At 53.9% G+C, this 18272-nt stretch overlaps 1 protein-coding gene across 1 annotated transcript in view; it reads right to left on the bottom strand.

The window, feature by feature from the left end:
- The window catches only part of LOC116945300 (kelch-like protein 29), a 93300-nt gene that overhangs the window by 48123 nt on the left and 26905 nt on the right, over positions 1–18272 (bottom strand). The window contains exon 4 of the mRNA XM_076068959.1: positions 9778–10596. Within this exon, the coding sequence (XP_075925074.1) occupies positions 9778–10596 (819 nt within the window). The remainder of the gene's footprint in view (positions 1–9777; positions 10597–18272) is intronic.

Below are 18272 nucleotides of genomic sequence, written 5' to 3'. Positions count from 1 at the left end.
GGGGGGGAGGCCCGTGCGAGGAGTGGCCACGGCACGAGGATGGGCCCTTTAACCCGTCAGCGGATAGACCACGGCTGCCGACGATCACCTGCCGCCTTGGGTGCCATCGACTCGGGCTCCGACGACGTCCGTCGGGGCCTTTGAACCTCGTTGCGCTTTTGACTTCGCCACGGAAACGAAGAGGAGTGCCACCCCACGAAGTTCAATCCCCGCAAGCCGTGCCACCAACGCTCAAACTCTTCGAAGTGAATGGTGCGTCCTTGTATATCGCCCCCCATCCAACTGTTAAATCCACCTGCCGTGCGAAACCACAGATGCGCTGGCACAGCTACAATAGGGGCGCCAGGCGCTGTTAATTAAGGCGGCTTCTACGGCTCTTACCCGATTTCGGCGATGGCGGCGGCGGCTGCTGCTGCCAGTAATAGATTTCCAATCACGTAGGGCGCTCGCGAGGGGCTCCGTAATTGTTGTTTGAGGAGGCAGGAGGGGCTGCTTTTCTGCTGCTGCTGCTGCTGGCAAAAGCTGAAGAGATTTTCTTTGCGCCAAGAGAGCATCCGTCCGGGAGCTGCTCTGCACGTACGTATGCTTGTATGTTGAACGCCTTTCGCACCACCGTACGTAGCCAACCGTGCCAATCGGAGGTGCCGGGGAAAGGACAACGAGCCGCGAGGTCGGCCGGTAATGCGGGTGCCGGGATGGGTGGCTGCACCGCAAGACCCCGGGAGAGGGCGACGGCTTGGGGAGGGTCCTTCCATCCAGCAGTGGATAAAACATGGATGACGACAATGAAGACAAACCAATGGTGAGGGCTCTTGACTCACAGTTGGAAGGTTGCGAGTCTAAATTCTAGATGGGGGGGTTCGACTTATTCCATCATTCCTATGGAGTTGACAAAATGATGACCGCTCCATGGCACGTCCACAGGTGGTTGCTCTACGGATGGACTTAACCCGCGGCCACGGAATGCGGATTTTTATTTTTTAAGTGACTCGGGACTAAGAAGTTGCAGAGGTATCCAGATCCGGAATATTGCAGGGGCTCCGGCCTGGATCCTCTAATCTTGGGGGCTCCCGTAAAATGTATACACTGCTTTACATAATCCATAATAAAGGGGTTTTGATTTGGGTAAATATAAATGTGTCATAAAACCCGCCACTGCCAGACAGAGTCAATTAGTAAGGTTTGTCACTTAAGCTAAACGTGCCGATTAGTTACTAGTTCGGTGTGTTGGAGAGTAAAGCCTCAACATTTACAACTCAAGTACGACGTAAAGGACGCGACCTGGGCTTGGCTGTCTTCACTCCAACGCTGTCCTCTGGACAGTCCGGTCCCTTCACCTGATGAAGGCCGCTTGTGTTGTGGCCGAAACGTCGTGATTTTTGTTATTTCATTTTTACCTACGTGACTTTACCGAATAGAACCAAAGAGTATGGATCCTTGCAGTCACGAAAGCTTCAAATCTAGAATTGCAACCAGCTTCATCAGGCGATTATCCGGAATGTTTGCCGTGTCGGGCGTTGATAGATTTAACGACACGTTCATATTTACGCAATCTGACCCAACAAAACCTCTTCTATTGACAATATTGGTCGCGAAAGTTTACTATGTGTTAAACTGCTTCAGATAATGTTTGAAACGCAATGCAATGCGGTAGCACCGTGATACATCCTATAGGTGGCCTGGTTGTTAAAGCCCCAGCACCACTGTGTGCATTGCTGCTGGTTATGTAACCGAAATCAAACGGGCTGTGTTCATAATAAAGGTTTTTGGGTTAGATCGCGTTTATTTATAAATGTGTCATAACCCTCCACCACCCGACATGGCCAATCAGCAAAAAAAAGTGTCACGTTGACAAAAAGACAAATAATTCACTACTTTAGCCCACCGGTGTGCTGAAGAGTGAATCCACATTTACAGTTTGAGTACGACGTTTCGCTGGTAAATACATCCAGCATCATCGGGCAATTCGCCAGAATGGTAAAGCCCTCGCTTGCTCCCGGTTTTATATAGAGCAGCAGGGTGACGTCATCACTTAACTCATATCAGGTGCAGTGATTAGAGGCGGAGGGGGGGTATTGTAATTATATAATCGATTAGTAATCAGTCATTGGTTATGTTCGTTGTAACTTTGATTTTGGCTTTGCAACGGCAACGGAGAGAGAGTTTGGCATCATCAGGCACGGGTGGTGGTAAAACCGCCAAGGGACAGACATCAACGAAAAGGATAGGGCCCCATTACTCTAATATCCCGAGGTAAGTCTCCATTAAACTTCATTGGACCCTGTGTGTAACGATTTAGCGTCTTCCTCTTGGTTTCATGAATTTGCCAAGACCCAGCGCTGTTCGATTTGTTTCCAGAATCACCTCTTTTTATGCATAAATATATAATCTCGATTTAAAGCTTTCGTGACTGCAGTGATTCATATTCTTGGTTCTTTCGGTAAAGTCATGTTGAAGGGAAACAATAAAATAATAAAATATATATAAAACCTGATGATGACTGTTTGTGTTACAGTCGAAACGCCGTGAGCATTTATTGTTTCATATATGTTTTATTATTTTATTGTTTCCCTTCAACGTGACTTTACCGAAAGAACCAAGAATATATAATCTCGCTTTTACAGTCTCGTTTTTTTCGTATTATTTAATCGAAGTCCTTTTTCTCCTCTCGTTTGCAAAATGCTCTCTCGCTCCATTACGTCAACATCCGCAATCTGCGGGCATGAAGACCCCCCCCCCACCACCACCCTTGTCGCGATCCACCGAATTGCCAATGATCTGTCGTTATGTAGCCCAACGGTCGTGGTATCATTTGGCGGCCGCTAGCGGGCTGCAGGCACCACGAGCAAGGACGCACCGCGGTTGGCTACGTTGCGGTCCGAAAGAAGTTCAACACACGCACGTTGTTTTTTTTTTCACGTGCGCACGTGAAAAAAAAAACCAACTCGATTTTTTTACCGCGAGCCGCCCTGAGAGTTGACGTCCATCGGCGAGCGCGCGGCATGAACGCTCGCGAACGGGCAAAGATGACGATCGTCGGACGTGCGGTTGCGCGAGCCGCGAGCGGTCGATACCGACCGCACGCGGTCCAAGAAGACCACGTCCGCCGTAGCGTCGCGGTCGAGAAACAGCACTGGCTATGGCGGCGGTGGGGAGGAGGGCGGGGAAGGGGAGGTGGGGGGGGGACCCGTTTTGACCCGGTTCGGATTTTTTGCGAGCGTCCCAAGACGGGGGGGGGGGGAGCGGGGGAACGCGGGCCGATAAAATTTAAAGCAAACACGCCGAGCCAAAGTTCAATTTCCCTTATCGGAGGCCGCAGCCCGAAGTGGCCGGCCAAGAGCGAGCGACGCTCATCTCCAGCGCTGCCGAGGTCCGCGATGCCCGCCGACTTTTAGTCTCGCCGCTCGTTTGCCGATCCGATGCCGTGACGGGCGACGGCGCACCGAGGGCGACCTTTGCGTGGCGAGTAAACATACGCCCCCCCACCACCCCAAAGAAACCACGCGTGCCTTCTACACTTCTATTCAAAGTCAGCGGAGCTGTTTTGGGTTTGCTGCGACAATTTATGGATTCATTTACGATTTTGATGGGTTTTTTTTTATCTGTTTGTTTTTTTCCCTCTCCCACCCCTGGGCGAGAAAGGAGTGCTTTGTCCTTCTCCGTCCAGCCGCGTTTGGACGATTTCTCTTGTGGATAAATGCAGTATAATAACAGGAGGTACAGTTTTGGAAAAGTACAAAAGCGGCGGCTTTATTCAAGCCACACGCGCGTGCTCGCCGCTGCGCGTGTGCAATTTAAAAACGTCGGGGGTGACATTTCCAAATATGTCACCCAATGGCAGAGGGGAATGAAGGAGGGCCAAATTGGAAGCGTGCGGATTAAAACCTGCCAGGGAACGACTCGCAGTCCAACAAAAAGGCCTTTCATGGGCTGGGGGCTTTAAACTCTCCCGGGCGTCGCTCGACCACAGCGGTATTGACGGAAAGAACGACTGCAATTCGTAAAGGAAATTACTAAAAATGATCGAAGTCCCCACTGAGCCTCAAGATTCGTTTACAGGAGAGTCCTGCATTGGGATGTTTGGGAGCGATGCCATTTAAGCGAGCGTTCGGGAGGAAAAAGGCAGGAGCGGCCGGAGAAAATCCCACTGCATGCGATAGGGTAACGCTCAAAGTTCCGCACAGACAGATACAATAATCCGCCAGCTCGCGGCTCAATCCTGGCAACCCCAGGCAGTCGCCAATTCGAGCACCAAATGGACTCAACCCTTGTCAGCTCCCAAGAGCTGATGGGATTAGGGGCGCAGGCAGCTCAAAAATATTGAATCGCGGAATCATCGCCTCCACTTTACGTTTCTGAATTCGTGCAGATGACGAGAGAGTCCGGCATTCCCTCGCTGTTCACGAACTCGCCATCCGCGATTTTTGGCTATCCGCGAATCCCGTCTGCAACTCCCAGAGGGAGAGAGAAAGAAATAAAGTGATGCTAGAAAGTGATAATGTAAAGCGACGAGAGATAAAGTGATAACATAAAGTTATGATGAGCCATCATCATAATTTAAGGTAAGTTCATTTATAAACTATTATTTAATACTTTCATATTTATTTGTGATAACTTTGTTTATTAGAACAATTTTGCGTGCTATGATAATTTTCACGTATTAAATAGCTTCTTTAAGTATTTATTTAAGGTAATTCATTCAAAAGTTAGCTTTTCGTAGGCCAACATCATTATCTGCGAAATGTGCAATTCACGAGCATCTTCTGAACGTGTATATATATGTCCCTCGTGAATGACGAGGCAATACCCGCGTACAGAATTATTAAGGTCTTATTTACAAACCCCGTGGTTCTCATTCGTGATTTTCTGAACACGAAAACATTTTTTTACACAATTCTTGGCTGTGCGGGAGCGGCGGCTGGTTAGGGGGTGATTATCGAACACCGTCTGGTCCTGACGGCTGATTAATGGCAACGGTGATCGCTGTTGATGGCCGACCTGGTAAAATCATGCGTCCGCCACGCCACTCAATGATTTAAATCAAGCCTCGGCCACTTTCCGCACCTCCGATTAGCACGGCTGGCTATGTACGTACATTTCGTTTCCTATGTACGTGTTTCGCAATCATTCCCAACAAACGCAACGAGAGCGAGGCACATCACGCAGGGAGCCTGACAACAAAACAAAAACCTGCAGCAGCAGCAGCAACAACAGATTGCAGATCGAAGGAGAGAAGACAACACTCATTATAAGCAATCTCCGTCTCGCAAGCATCAATTTTGTAGCCGACTTTGTAGGTCAAAATAAGGAATGAAAGAAAATGCGGTGGCTACGCTGATGCTCGTGGCTGCCTGTAAGCCAGTGCTGTGGAGGCAGCAGCAGCAGCGAGGGGGTTGGTGGATCACTGCGTGAATGTTGTGAAACTCCCTTCCCGAGGGTGTCGTAGAGGAGCCATACCCCTGGCTCGCCAGGAAAAGGCTGCGCAGCCAAAATGTGGACTCCGCCTGTCCCTGTCTGTACGGGATCGAGCGTTTCCCCCTCGTTCACGCGAGGATTTTTTTGGTTTTCGGACGATTACGCTTTCCTCCCACATGTAAACATTCACAATTGAGCCGATAACATCTTCATATACATAGGACCGCAGAGCTTGGGGGGTGGGGGGTGGGGGTGGGGGCAGATTTGGCGGCAGCTCATCCCGTGGCTGCCGCTCGCGTCTGCGAGCCATTCTCTCTCTCTCTGTCCGAGGGCGAGCGAACGGAGGGCGAGCGAGCGGAGGGCGTGCGGCGGCGTTAAATGTCGAAATCGCCGTCATTGTCGCCGTTGTGTGAACAACGCGACTCTGAGGTTGCCTTGTTTTCCGTGCGCCCGCGGGGAGCCACGGACACACGGCGTGGAACGCGCGCACGCGGGGAGCGCCCCTTCGGTCGGCCGCTGTGAAAAGGAAAGCGCGGTTTGGCGCACGGACGAGATTGCAACGTGTCGCAGTGAGCAGAGCCTCCTCATCGCTCGCGCAGGGGTTCGCCTGCTCGCAGAGGGGTGGTCGCAAGTCAGTGTTAAAGGCACGATGGGCTCATTTCCCGATTAGACATAACGGTGGGGGGAAAAAAAGAACAAATATATATAAAGACAAAGATCCCCCGTACTGTATAGCCTGAACAGACTGTTGGGGCAAGTGCTGTTAGTGAGTAGCACCTATGAAGGCCGGCATGGCACACGAGGGGTTGGGTGGCCAGCACCACACCCGATCGCCTTTGTCTTCTCAGTGGCGATGTTTTAAGTCCCGCACCAGCTACCAATTTGAGGCTGAGTCGACCTAGGGGAGGCCCAGCACCGGTTTAGATAATCGTCACTGGTGTTGACCGTGAGCGGGAATCGAACTCGGGTCCACCGGGTTCGTAGCGCAGCGTAGCGCTAACCCAGGGGTGGGCAAATTTTTTGACTCCCGGGCCACAATGGGTTCTAAAATTTGACAGAGGGGCCGGGCCAGGAACAGATGGATGAAGTGTTTGTGTGAACTAATATAAATGACGTGTAAAAATCATTGCATGACAAGTTCGGCGGGCCGGATTAAAAAGCCCAACGGGCCGTATACGGCCCGGGGGCCGTACTTTGCCCACGTCTGCGCTAACCACTGCACTACCGCCGCTCCCCACTACACACACACTCGCACGTTTAAACGAGTAAGGTCTGGACAATTTTTTACGTCTGGCACATTTTTTTCTATTTTCTCTGTATGCACCGCCTGTTTGCATGGACGGCGCACTTTGAAAAGCCTCCGGATGTGTCCTCGGGTATAATCGGTGCCGTGTGAGGACGGGAATCTTTTTCAGCGGTTCCTAAAAACCCCGCCGGCCAAACAAGCCAACAATGCTGGCCGATTTCTGCACAGCTCTGTGGCTCTCGCCTGACGATGCTGGTTGTTGTAATTACCGGCGAAACGTCACGGCACTCGAATTGTAAATGTTGTAGTGGGTTTACTCTCCAACATACACTACACTATACACTACACTATACACTACACTATGCACTATACACTACACTATACACTACACTATACACTACACTATGCACTATACACTACACTATACACTACACTATACACTACACTATGCACTATACACTACATTATACACTACACTATACACTACACTATACACTACACTATACACTACACTATAATTGTAAATGTTGTAGTGGGTTTACTCTCCAACGCACAACCGGTGTGCTCAGCGAGTGACGAATTGGCAACGTTTTGTTTACGTGACAAACTTTACTAACCGCCTGTGTCGGTGCTGGTGGGTTTAACGACGCGTTTATATTTCCGCGATCTAAAGAAAAGGAATATCTAAATAACTACAACAACCGCTTAATAAATCAGCCTAATAATAAGCAGCGGTGGCTACGCTGCTGCTTCATTGCTGCCTGTAAGCCAGCGCTGTGGAGGTAGGGGGTTGGTGGATCACCACGCGAATGTTGTGAAACTCCCTTCCCGCGGGCGTCACGGAGGAGCCGAAGGCGGTGCCCCACCACTCCCCCCCCCCACTCCCCAGCTCCCCCGCCCCCCCCACAATTTCCCAGCACTGCCAAAAGTGAATAATCCCCACAGGTCTCCCTAGCGTTGGTCTGCCCACAACAGCAGGGGAGGGGGGAGGGGGGGGTCTCTGTTTAACGAGCGACCAATTTGAACAGCCTAGGACCCGTAAACTTAAAGTGTTGGCCCTCGCCTGTAACATCTGGCAGCCGCAGCAGCGCTCATTCGAGCAAGCCTGACTCTGCTGACAAGCCACTTGCGTGCTCGCATGCGTGTGCGTGTGTAGCGTGCGCATGTGTGGGGAGCGGTGGTGGAGCGGTTAGCGCGCTGCGCTACGAACTCGGCCACCCAAGTTCGATTCCCGCTCACGGTCCATCGCCAGTGATCATAATCTGAACCGGCCCTGGGCCTCCGCTAGGCCGACTCAGCCTCAAATGAGTACCTGGTGCGGTGTGTAAACGTCGCCACTGGGGAGACAAAGGCGGCCGGGCGTGGTGTTGGCCACCCACCCCCTCGTGTGCCGTCCCGGCCTTCATAGGTGCTACTCGCTAACAGCACTCGCCCCGACAGTCCGTCAAGGCTATACGGGGGGATCTTTGTCTTTGTGAACCCGGTCCAGAGACTTGCTCGCACTAAATCAAAGCTGCTGAGAATTACGCACTCCCAGGAGGCCGTGAGGCCAACGGGTTGTGCAAAGGAACGCTTTCAAATTACATTTTGTCATTTTATGTTTTTGTTTACATTTGGCAACCGGCAACGAGCCCTGACCGTGCGGGGCCCTCGTTCCGCAACCGCCACGACTTCCGGATGGCCTTGCGAAGAGTCCTGTAGGAGAGATCGGGCTTGCCGGTGTTACGGGTCAGCGAGACTGCAGCCATGGCAGCTGGCTGGCCAGGTGGCTCAGGTGGAGGTTAATACCGTGGTGGTGGTGGTGGTAACACCGAGCCGATGCTGGGTTCGAGTCCGGATTTCGAGGACCTGTGATTAAACCGTGTTCTCAAGCGTACCCGACTTCATGACCTCCGCCTGATCGCCAGTAACATGCGCAAACAATAATGAACGTCACAATGAAGTTTTGATATGAAGTTTGGCTGGCTGGCTGGCTGGCTGACTGGCAGGTCATCACGTCTGGAGGGAGAGGAGGGAGTGGGGTCTAGGCCAAGGGGTCGGCAACCAGCAGCTCCAGAGCCACACGTAGATCTTCAAGGGACTGATTGGTGACCTTATTTATTAAGGACCCACCGTCTCGTATTCACCTCAGTGCATTGCGGCTCTTGAAATATTGAGGGGTTTTTTGTTACCGAATTCAACAAAAACATTTCTCTGCTTGTTATTTTGGTTGCCTACCCCTGGCCTAGCACAAAGGGGGCCTCTTAGTTTATGTATATGTAACAAACAAAACAATCCAGCCAGGTGGATTAATTTATTTGTTTTCATTTGATTTGCCACGCGCAAACAACGTCGTGTTCAGCAGGGCACGTGGGGACGGTGCAGCGGTGTCATGTGGAGGCAACCGAAGGGGCCTCAGAAGTAGTTCTGTGACATCACCTTCCACGGACCGTTCTCTCTCGCACACGGGGGGCACCGGGGGGGGGGGAGGGGGGTGTCATCACGCGACCGTATATATCCGTTCTGGTGACAGCACGACGCCGGGCGATCGACTCGACTGGAAGGACATTTTGGGGCGGGGGGGGGGGCGTAAAAAAAAAACGAACGTTATCGGAGAACAAAAACAACAACGGAAACAAACAACAACAACAGGCAACGGTGTGCCGCTCACAAGGCACGCAACGTCCCGTGTGACCACCACACTCGCCTAGGCCAGCAGCCATGGCAGAACTGCAAGCGTGGCTGTTGTTATTGTTGTTTAGACCGGCAACTCGAAGAGGCTGAGAAGCGTTGCACGTGCAATTGGTGGTGGCGGTGGCCTTGGTGCGTCGGTCGCACGGCGGTGTGTGCGTAACGTGGAACACAATCTTCGCGACGATACCGCCTCGTGCGTGAGCTCATCGGGGGGCGCTGCACGTCAAGGAACGTGGCACCACGACCCGTGAACCACAGGGGACGAGACTCCCGACTCGGCGGCGCTGAACGTGAATACCGGCAGCGCCTCGGCTCGTCCCCGCAGCTCCCCCGTGGCAGCGGCCGCACGCGGGGCCACGGTGCGGGCCGCCGTGGCCGCGGCGCTCCCTGCGATGGGGCTCGGCCTAAGGGAGAGGCGCGGGCGTGTGGGGACCGCCACTTACCTCTGGGGTGGGCCGGGTCGGTGAACTCGTAATCGCCGCTCGCCGTCACTCGCAGGAGCTGCCGCTGCTGCTGCTGCTGCTGCTCGTCCTCCGCTCGCTGAGGCCTCCCGGCCGTCGCCTCTCCCGCTGGCGCGGCGTGCTGATACGCCGGTGGCGGGGCCGGCGCGGAGGCCGGCGCCCCGTTGACCGGTGGCGGCGGCTGCTGCGGCTGGTGGTACGCGGCGGGCGGCTGCCCGTGCTGCCCGTGCTGCCCGTGCTGCCCGTTGGTGACCGGCGGCAGCAGCAGCTGCTGCTGCTGCTGCTGCTGGGGATGGGCTCCGTGCTGCGGCATGGGCAGCACAGCAAGGCCGGGGTAGCTGTAACCGTAGGGCTGCCCCGGCTCGCCCCCTGCTAGGCCGTTGCCAACAGCCGTGAGGGGCGGCAGCTGAAACATCGGCTGCTGCTGCTGCTGCTGCTGCAGTTGTTGCTGCGGTTGTGGCGGTAGTGGCAGGCCACCGGCGGCGTGCGGTAGCGCCGGCGCTGGCCCCAGCGGGTACAATGCGTGGGGGTGGTGGTGCTGGTGGTTGTGGTGGGGGTGGTGGTGGTGGTGCACGGTGGCGGTCATGTTTGCCGGCGGATGCTGCAGGGCAGCGACTGAGTACGGCGGCGGCGGCGGCGGAGGCAGCAGGGACATCTGGGGCGAGGGGGCGCTGACGAGCGTCGGCGCTAGCGCGGCGTGTGCCGCGTAGCCGGGCTGCTGCTGCTGCTGCTGCATCACCGCGTAGGAGACCGGGGGCGGTAGTGACATGAGGGTGGGCACCGTGGAGATCCAGGTGACACCTGCAAAAAGGCAGCGTAGGCATGAGCACGTATGTGTGTGCGTGCACCATCGCGTGAACTCCGGTCATCCGACTTTTGGCTGGCCATCGAACATTGACGGTCCCCGCATCGCGCGCTTTCGAATGCGCTTCTGCGGCCGTCTGGAATGCTCTTCCTTCCAATATTTGGAAGCCACTGGAGCTGTGCAACTTTAAAATCATCTACATTGAAACCTCATTTCTATAAAACAGTTTTTTGTGTTTAGTTTGTTGTCCTTCCCCCGCACCTTCGATTAGCACGGTTGGCTACGTACGGTGTGAAAGAAGTTCAACGTGCACACAACCCCCCGCCTCCCTCCACCAGCGTCGTTCAGAGCCGTCGCCCGCTGTCGGCCGTCTGCTCGCGGGCGGATGAGCGACGGGGGGCCTGCAGTCCCCCCACTCTTCGCGTTATCTAGACACGCTCCGTTGTTTGACGACGCGACACTCGTAGGTGGCAGTGAGCCGCTGGTTCCCTTGGCCTCTCAGTCACGAAGTTTTTGCCCCCTCGCCCGATCACGTCACGGCACCCTAAAAAAAAAAATGCATTTTGAAAAGTGGGGGTTTGCGAGTGTTTTATTTTTTCCTTCATAATTTCGGTGCGTCGGCTTGCTCCCGCTTTCAGACTCACAATATTTATTCGTTCCGGAGGCATGCGCCGATGTCCAGCATGGGCGGGCCAGAACGCGACGACAGGGCAAACTAACACCGGTTGATGAGACTCATCAACCGGTGAGTCTGACGCTGAACGTGAACACCAACAAACACAGCGCGCGCGCCCCCCTCCCCTTGCCTCCTGCAGCTCATCCCCCGTAGCTCCCCATCCAAAACGCACCCTGGAGCAGCGTGCCGTACGTCACGCACACAGGTGCGTGACGCACGGCGCACACAGGTGCGTGACGCACGGCGCACACAGGTGCGTGACGCACGGCGCACACAGGTGCGTGACGCACGGCGCACACAGGTGCGTGACGCACGGCGCACACAGGTGCGTGACGACGCCCGTGCGTGCGTGTGCCACGGGGGTGGTGGGGGGAGGTTGTGATCGTAAATTTGTTGCTGACCCCGCCGATGCTGCTACATCGTCCGCGCGTTATTTGCGAAAGGCGGCGAAGTGAAAACATCCCTGCCCCCCACCCCCCAACCCCAAACCCCACCGATGATCGGCTCTGGAATGTCACAGTCACCGCGGACAGCAACCCCCCACCCGCATGCGAAGCAGCGCAGCAAGCCGCGGCGGATTCATGTGCGGCAAATGTTCCACGCGAACCGTTTGACAACGGAGCAGATGTGACAAATGCGCGGTTGCTAAGGAATTACCGTCACGTCAAGCGACATTTGCCCGCGGGTGCGGGGGACACGCACACCGCCGTAGCGTTAGCACGACGGGGAATTATAACCATCGCAATGCCAAGTCGCATCAAGTCTCCCATGGACCCTTTTCAGGAGTTATTTTTGCAAGTAAATGTGTCATCTATTGTTAAACTTCGTTCTCACCGTGCGTAGCCCAACCGTGCTAGTCGGAGGTGCGGGAGGAAGGAAACATGTATGAATTAGAATGAATGAATGTATGAATGAAGAGTTGTCGCCTGGATTAGGTTTCCGAGATTATCTTTTGTTTAGAGGTGGCGGCCCTCGCGTCAATAGATTTGAAATCACCGACGTAACAATTCAACCCGACGCCCGCAATTCTGCCGTGTTGTGTGGAGCCGCGCTAGGCACTTGCTTGGCTTCACGTGGGAGATGACCTCAGAGACCAAACCAAACCCACGCAGCGGTACAAAGGCCTTGATTCAGCCTTAAATGAGTACCCGGCGGATTTGTTGTGCGAACGTCGACTGGGGAGACAAAGCTGGCCGGATATGGTTATTTTATTTTAATTTACTTTTTCTTCTAACAATTTTTATTTTTTCAGTTAAGGCCCCACTGAGCTATGTAGCTCTTTTTCAGAAGTGGCCTGGCTTTAAAAAATTATAGCTGGACGAAGTAGCTTATCATCACGTGGAAATTTATATCAGCCAAATACCCTCAACGCGTGACGTTGATTCTGAATGCGGAGGGAAAAACTGGATGAACCGGATAAAAATGAACGCGACCTGGGGAAGAACACGCAACCCTAAAATATACAGCAGGCGTCGGGGTGGATCAAACCCACGACCTCCTGTATACCCAGCAAGGCAGTTGACATCTTGCCACCGTGGCGCTCTGGACACACTACCTACCCCCTTTCGTACGCCATGATGGCCTTAATAAGGGCTCGCTAACAGCACACGTCCAATTGTCTATGGGATTAAATGGAGGGATCGATGTCCCGGTGTGTACGAGTATAGATAGGTCGGTTTGAGCTTACAGTGAAGGCAGAGTTGTCAATATCAAAATTGAGGAGCCAGGCAATTGCTTGGTTGTGCAGCACTGCCCACGCCTCCTCGTGCAAAGTGGCAGGATTGATAGGCGCTCGCCTACACCACTGTTACCATAGGGCTATCCAGTAAACGGGTCCTCGTCTCTGTGTGTGCGAGCGCGCGGGTGAAAATGCGGTAAAGGCGCAGCCCTGCAATTGCTCGCTCCCGCCACTTCCGGGAATAGAACCTCCACCTAGATGCGGCTCCAGAGAGCCACCGACAGAGTGTATTTTTTCCTCCTCTTCCCAACGCTGGCCGCGATGTCTGGGGTTGAGATGGGATCACCCACGCTTCACCCCACCACACGTGACCTTACAATCGGGTGGTGGTGGGGAGGTGGGGGAGATTTTAGAAACCGCCGCGCCAGGAGATTGAATCGAACCGACGGCCCTCTGGATCGCAAGTCCGGTGCGCTTACCGTTATACCGTGGCGGCGTTCCGTAAAAATGCGTACGGACAAATATCATCCACACCTTGAAGGGCAGATGTTCAGAATGTCACCCTTCCTCCCAGCATGAAATAAACGACGTTGCTATTATTGTCTTTAATCTGCCGTTGCTGCAGTAACAACAATTGATGCGCATAAATATTAAATACCCTACATATATAGAGACAAAGACCCCCCGTATAGCCTAAACAGACTTTTGGGGCAAGTACATATAGCGAGCACCTATAAAGCCCGGCACGGTACACACGGGGGTGGGTGGCCAGCACCACGCCCGGCCGCCTTTGTCTCCCCAGTGGCGATGTTTACACACCGCACCAGAGTCGACGTAGGGAAGGAGGCCCAGGACCAGTTCCGATAACCATCCATGGTATTGGCCGTAAGCAGGAATCGTACCGCAGTGTGCTAATCGCCGCTCCACTTCCCCCTATATATAGACAGTCTATACACACACGGTGTGTATATTTTGACAGTCTATGCAGTCTATACACTCAATCTCACACGACTGTATAGACACACGCACACAGACTGTGGCAATCCCCTGAGTGTCTATCCCCCTCCTCTTGACAGTAGCTCAATGGTAGAGCAAAGTTCAAATCCTGGTTGGCCGAGGGGGATGGAAGGTGTTGACTCAACCCATCATCCATCTGGGGTCAACGAATCAAGCTCCACTTCGTGACGAAGTAATCAGCGGTTGTCCCATTTGAGACTCACCTCCGCCATGAGAATGTGGAATTGCCACCGCTGCCCTCCGAGAAGTGCACCGTCTCTGAACGCTCAATTTGAGCAGCAAATCGCCTGGACTTTACCTCCGGAGAGAAATATGAGCAGCAGGGGGGTTTCGCCGTGCGATGATATTCGCGTGTGCGTTAATTCCACGTGCTGCGTAAGGCACACGCGTTCGTGCACGCGTGTGCCTTACGCAGCACGCGCGCACGAATCGCACCGGTACTCGCAACAACATTAGTTTCCTTTCGTAGTAAAAATGCCGTTTTGGAAGTATTTCCTTGTCAATGCTACCACGCGTGGATGAGCATCTGAGTACTGGGATTTGGGGGTTTTGTAGTTTACTTGTGATGTGCCCTCTGACAGGTGGACGGACACACGTGGACAGACACGCGGACAGATAGACGCACGGAATGACAGATGGATAGACACACGGATGGACACATGGACAGACATACGTACAGAAGGACGGACACACGGACAGACACATGGATGGATGGACGAGGTAGCCTATCAGGCTCCGTTGCGAAACACAATCTGTATCTGTCGGACCTTTTTGCCAGTATACAAAATGATGAAAAATAAGAATAGGTTTTAACCTTTCTGTTCGCCTTTTTGGCCTTCTCTGATTTGACACTGGTGAGACGAGGCCATAATAAAAAAAAGGCTGGCTCTGGTGTAGGCCAATCAGTTTCGAAGACAATGTTTCCATTATCAGAGCAAATTGTTTGCATGTTTTGCCACAAGTACATGTGGTTAATACAGACTTGATGCCTTGGTGTTTGAACGTCTTAACACAACGCCTGTTTTATTCTCAGAGAAGGGTTAAACCTATTCTTATACTGGTAGGAACCTCCTGATTACACCAGCCCACAGGGGATTATTGTGTCCGTCCGTTCGTCGTGCATCCAAAAATGGGAGGGGTGGGGCTGGGTGGAGAGGGGAGGGTGGGGAGGGGCTGGGTGGAGAGGGTGGGGCTGGGTGGGGAGGTGGGGAGGGGCTTGGTGTGGACGGTGGGGAGGGGCTGGGTGGGGAGGGGCTGGGTGTGGAGCGTGGGGAGGGGCTGGGTGGGGAGGGTGGGGAGGGTGGGGCTGGTTGGGGGGTGGGAGGGGTGGAGCTGGGTGGGGAGGGGCTGGTCACCCCGTGGTGCCCTTAAAAAACTCAACATTTAACCTACTCACGCCGGCTTGTGCCCGCCCTCACAGTCAGGCATATTTGCGGAATACACCACGTGGTGCTGCCGTTGACCCTGGCCATTGACCGAGCAACCCAACGTTCCTACCAGCTCCTTCCGCAGGAATGTGTTTTTTCATACTTTGATGCTGGCAAAAGCTTCCATGAGATCTATTTTGTATTTGAACGTCTTAACACGACTCCTATTTTATTGCCAGCGAGGGGTAAATACCTCTTCTTATTTTTCATCACGCAATGTGTACCCTTGCCGAGCAGCGTCAGGCGCTCGGCAGAGCGGCTCCTTCCCATTGGCACCAGCAGCCCTCCCCGCCGACCTCTGACCCCCATTAATTACCCCGCATCCATCACCAAGCGGTGGGAGAGACACAAAAAATAACCCAACGCGTCATTTTCTAATGTCGCCCTCCCCCGCCACGCCGGTCAGCGAGCAGGGGCCGGGCAGTTATGTAATTATTCCGCTGAACAAGTGGCTGTTGAACAATGACGCACGCGCGTGCCAGTGACGTGCGGTGAGGTCAATGGCTGGGGAGGCACTGGCTATTATCAGAGCCAGATTTAATCACTGAGGGGGGCGTGTCTGACACGTGTCTGAGGGGGGCGTGTCTGGCACGCCCCCCTCGGTGAGGCAGATGTGATAGCTGCCTCCCCTGGTGCTTTTTCATTGCAGTTTTATGACGAGACCAGCAAGCCTAAATATCTTTATACACATACGTGAAATAAGTTACCTGGAGTATGGAAGGCGAGGACATGAAATGAAGGGGTCTACAAACATTACATTGGTGACATACTGAGATAGTAACAGGCACGGGCTTATTGCCCGCGCTCCATCCAGTTACTGAGGGGTTGCGAATCACAGGGGAGGCTGAGCTCGTCGCTGCCTCACCTCTCATCTCTTCCTGTATTTGCAACGGAGCTCCGCAACTTTGGCGATTTTGACTCTAAAAATTATTGGAATTGTGCAGAAATGACATTAATAACGCGGATCGGTGGAAAAATCTTAATATTTATTTTATTTGATTATTCTTTTTTTTTACTTTTCGTAACAGCTATTTTCATTGGGAGCATGACAGGTGAGGCACTGCCTCCCCTGCCTCCCCTGGCCGCACGTCCGTGGCAGCGTGCGTGCATCTTCGCTCGACACCGCTCCTCCGTGAGTTTTATGGCCACTGTGGCTTAGTGAAGGAAGATGGGAGGACCGAGACCAGCTCGGCAGATGCCACCTTGACCACCGACGACAGCCGTGGTATCAGGGAGCGTGCTCGGGTCGCCAGGACCAACCCGCGTAGCGTGCCACCCGCTGCGTCACCACTCCTCACCCACCTTCGCGGTAATAACGGTGGTGGGCAACCGACGGGAAAGCGCAGAACGAGAAGCGGAGAAGTGCACCGAGAAGCGCCGAGGAGGAGGGACGCGGAATCACGCGGGGAGGGACATGCGCGGGTCGGAAACGAGACTCGAGCGAAACGGACGAACAGCAGGCGGAACGCATCGCCGCTGGGAGGGACGGCGATGGCCGGGGCCAACGAACAATAACAGGGGCAGTGCCGGATTATCCCAGTAGCAAAAGTAGTTACATGTGTAGTAGCTACATGTGTAGTAGCTGCACGTGTAGTAGCTGCACGTGTAGTAGCTGCATGTGTAGTAGCTACATGTGTAATAGCTGCACGTGTAGTAGCTCATGTTTAGTAGCTACATGTGTAATAGCTGCACGTGTAGTAGCTACATGTGTAGTAGCTACACGTGCAGTAGCTACATATGTAGTAGTAGCTACATATGTAGTAGCTACGGGCCCCGTATTTTCAAGGGCTCCGCGTTAAATGCTTTCAAGCTATCAATTCCGGTTCAGTGATTCTGCACTTGCTCTATTACTATAGTACTATACCGCCTTCAACTTTTATGAACGACTGGGTGTTTAAGGTTCGCGATTTGTCCTATTATCTGGCTGTATAGCAAATGACAAAATACAATTACTTTCCTATGCAAGTAAAAATTTACGTGTTTTAATATTTACGCGTATTTTTTATTATTATTTAGGACCCCTTGATAACATCATGCTACAGGCCCCGCAACAGCTTAATCCGGCACTGAACAGGCTGGCAGCCAAGGAATGGAAACGCACCCGCGAGGGAGACGGAGCGACGAAATGATCTCGCGTGGAGATGCTGGGTGCACCGTAACACGGCCGCGGGATTGTGGGATTGGGACAGCGGCTTGGGGTAGCGAAGGCCTTCGTCCGTCAGCGGGTGATTGTTTTATTTATTCCGCGAAGCGTATGTGCGCCAAACTAGGAGGCGGCAGCTCCATCGGCGGTCAATTGACCATGGACCCCTGGTGCTGCTGCTGCTGCTGCTGCTCCTGCTGGTGATGGCCATGACGATGGTGGCAACGCGTTCGTGCGCATTCACGCGGTACGCCGCAATTGCGGGGCCATCGCCATTTAGGCCGTGGGCTGACGGAGCGGAGGCGAGGGGATTGAAAAGGAACAAAACTGCCCGAGTCTGTGCGTGCTCCGAGCACCGCTGGTCTGCCCCCCCCCGCCCCCCCCCGAACCCCCCCCGGACCCCCCCCCCCTCACCCCCCGCCGCGGTAACGGCCCCCTGAGATGTGGGGCTCTTTTGGTGCTCACTTCGAGAAGGGGGGGAGGGGGGGAGGGGCGACAAAGACAAAGACCCCTCGCCCCCCCCCGTATAGCCTTCAACACAATGTTGGGGCAAGTGCTGTCAGCGGGCAGCACCTACGAAGGCCGGCACGTGTACACGAGGCAGGCGGGTGGCCATCGCCACGCCCGGCCGCCTTTGTCTCCCCGGTGGAAATGTTTACAACACACCGCACCAGGTACTCGCACACACATACACACACATACACACACACATACACACACACATATACCCA

The sequence above is a fragment of the Petromyzon marinus genome, chromosome 23 (assembly GCF_048934315.1).
Source record: "Petromyzon marinus isolate PM22_M1 ecotype Great Lakes invasive population chromosome 23, UKy_Petmar_22M1.pri1.0, whole genome shotgun sequence".
In the NCBI taxonomy this organism is placed as follows: domain Eukaryota; kingdom Metazoa; phylum Chordata; class Hyperoartia; order Petromyzontiformes; family Petromyzontidae; genus Petromyzon; species Petromyzon marinus.
The sequence above is the reverse complement of the archived record's forward strand: the minus strand, read 5'-3'. Positions and strand labels throughout refer to the sequence as shown.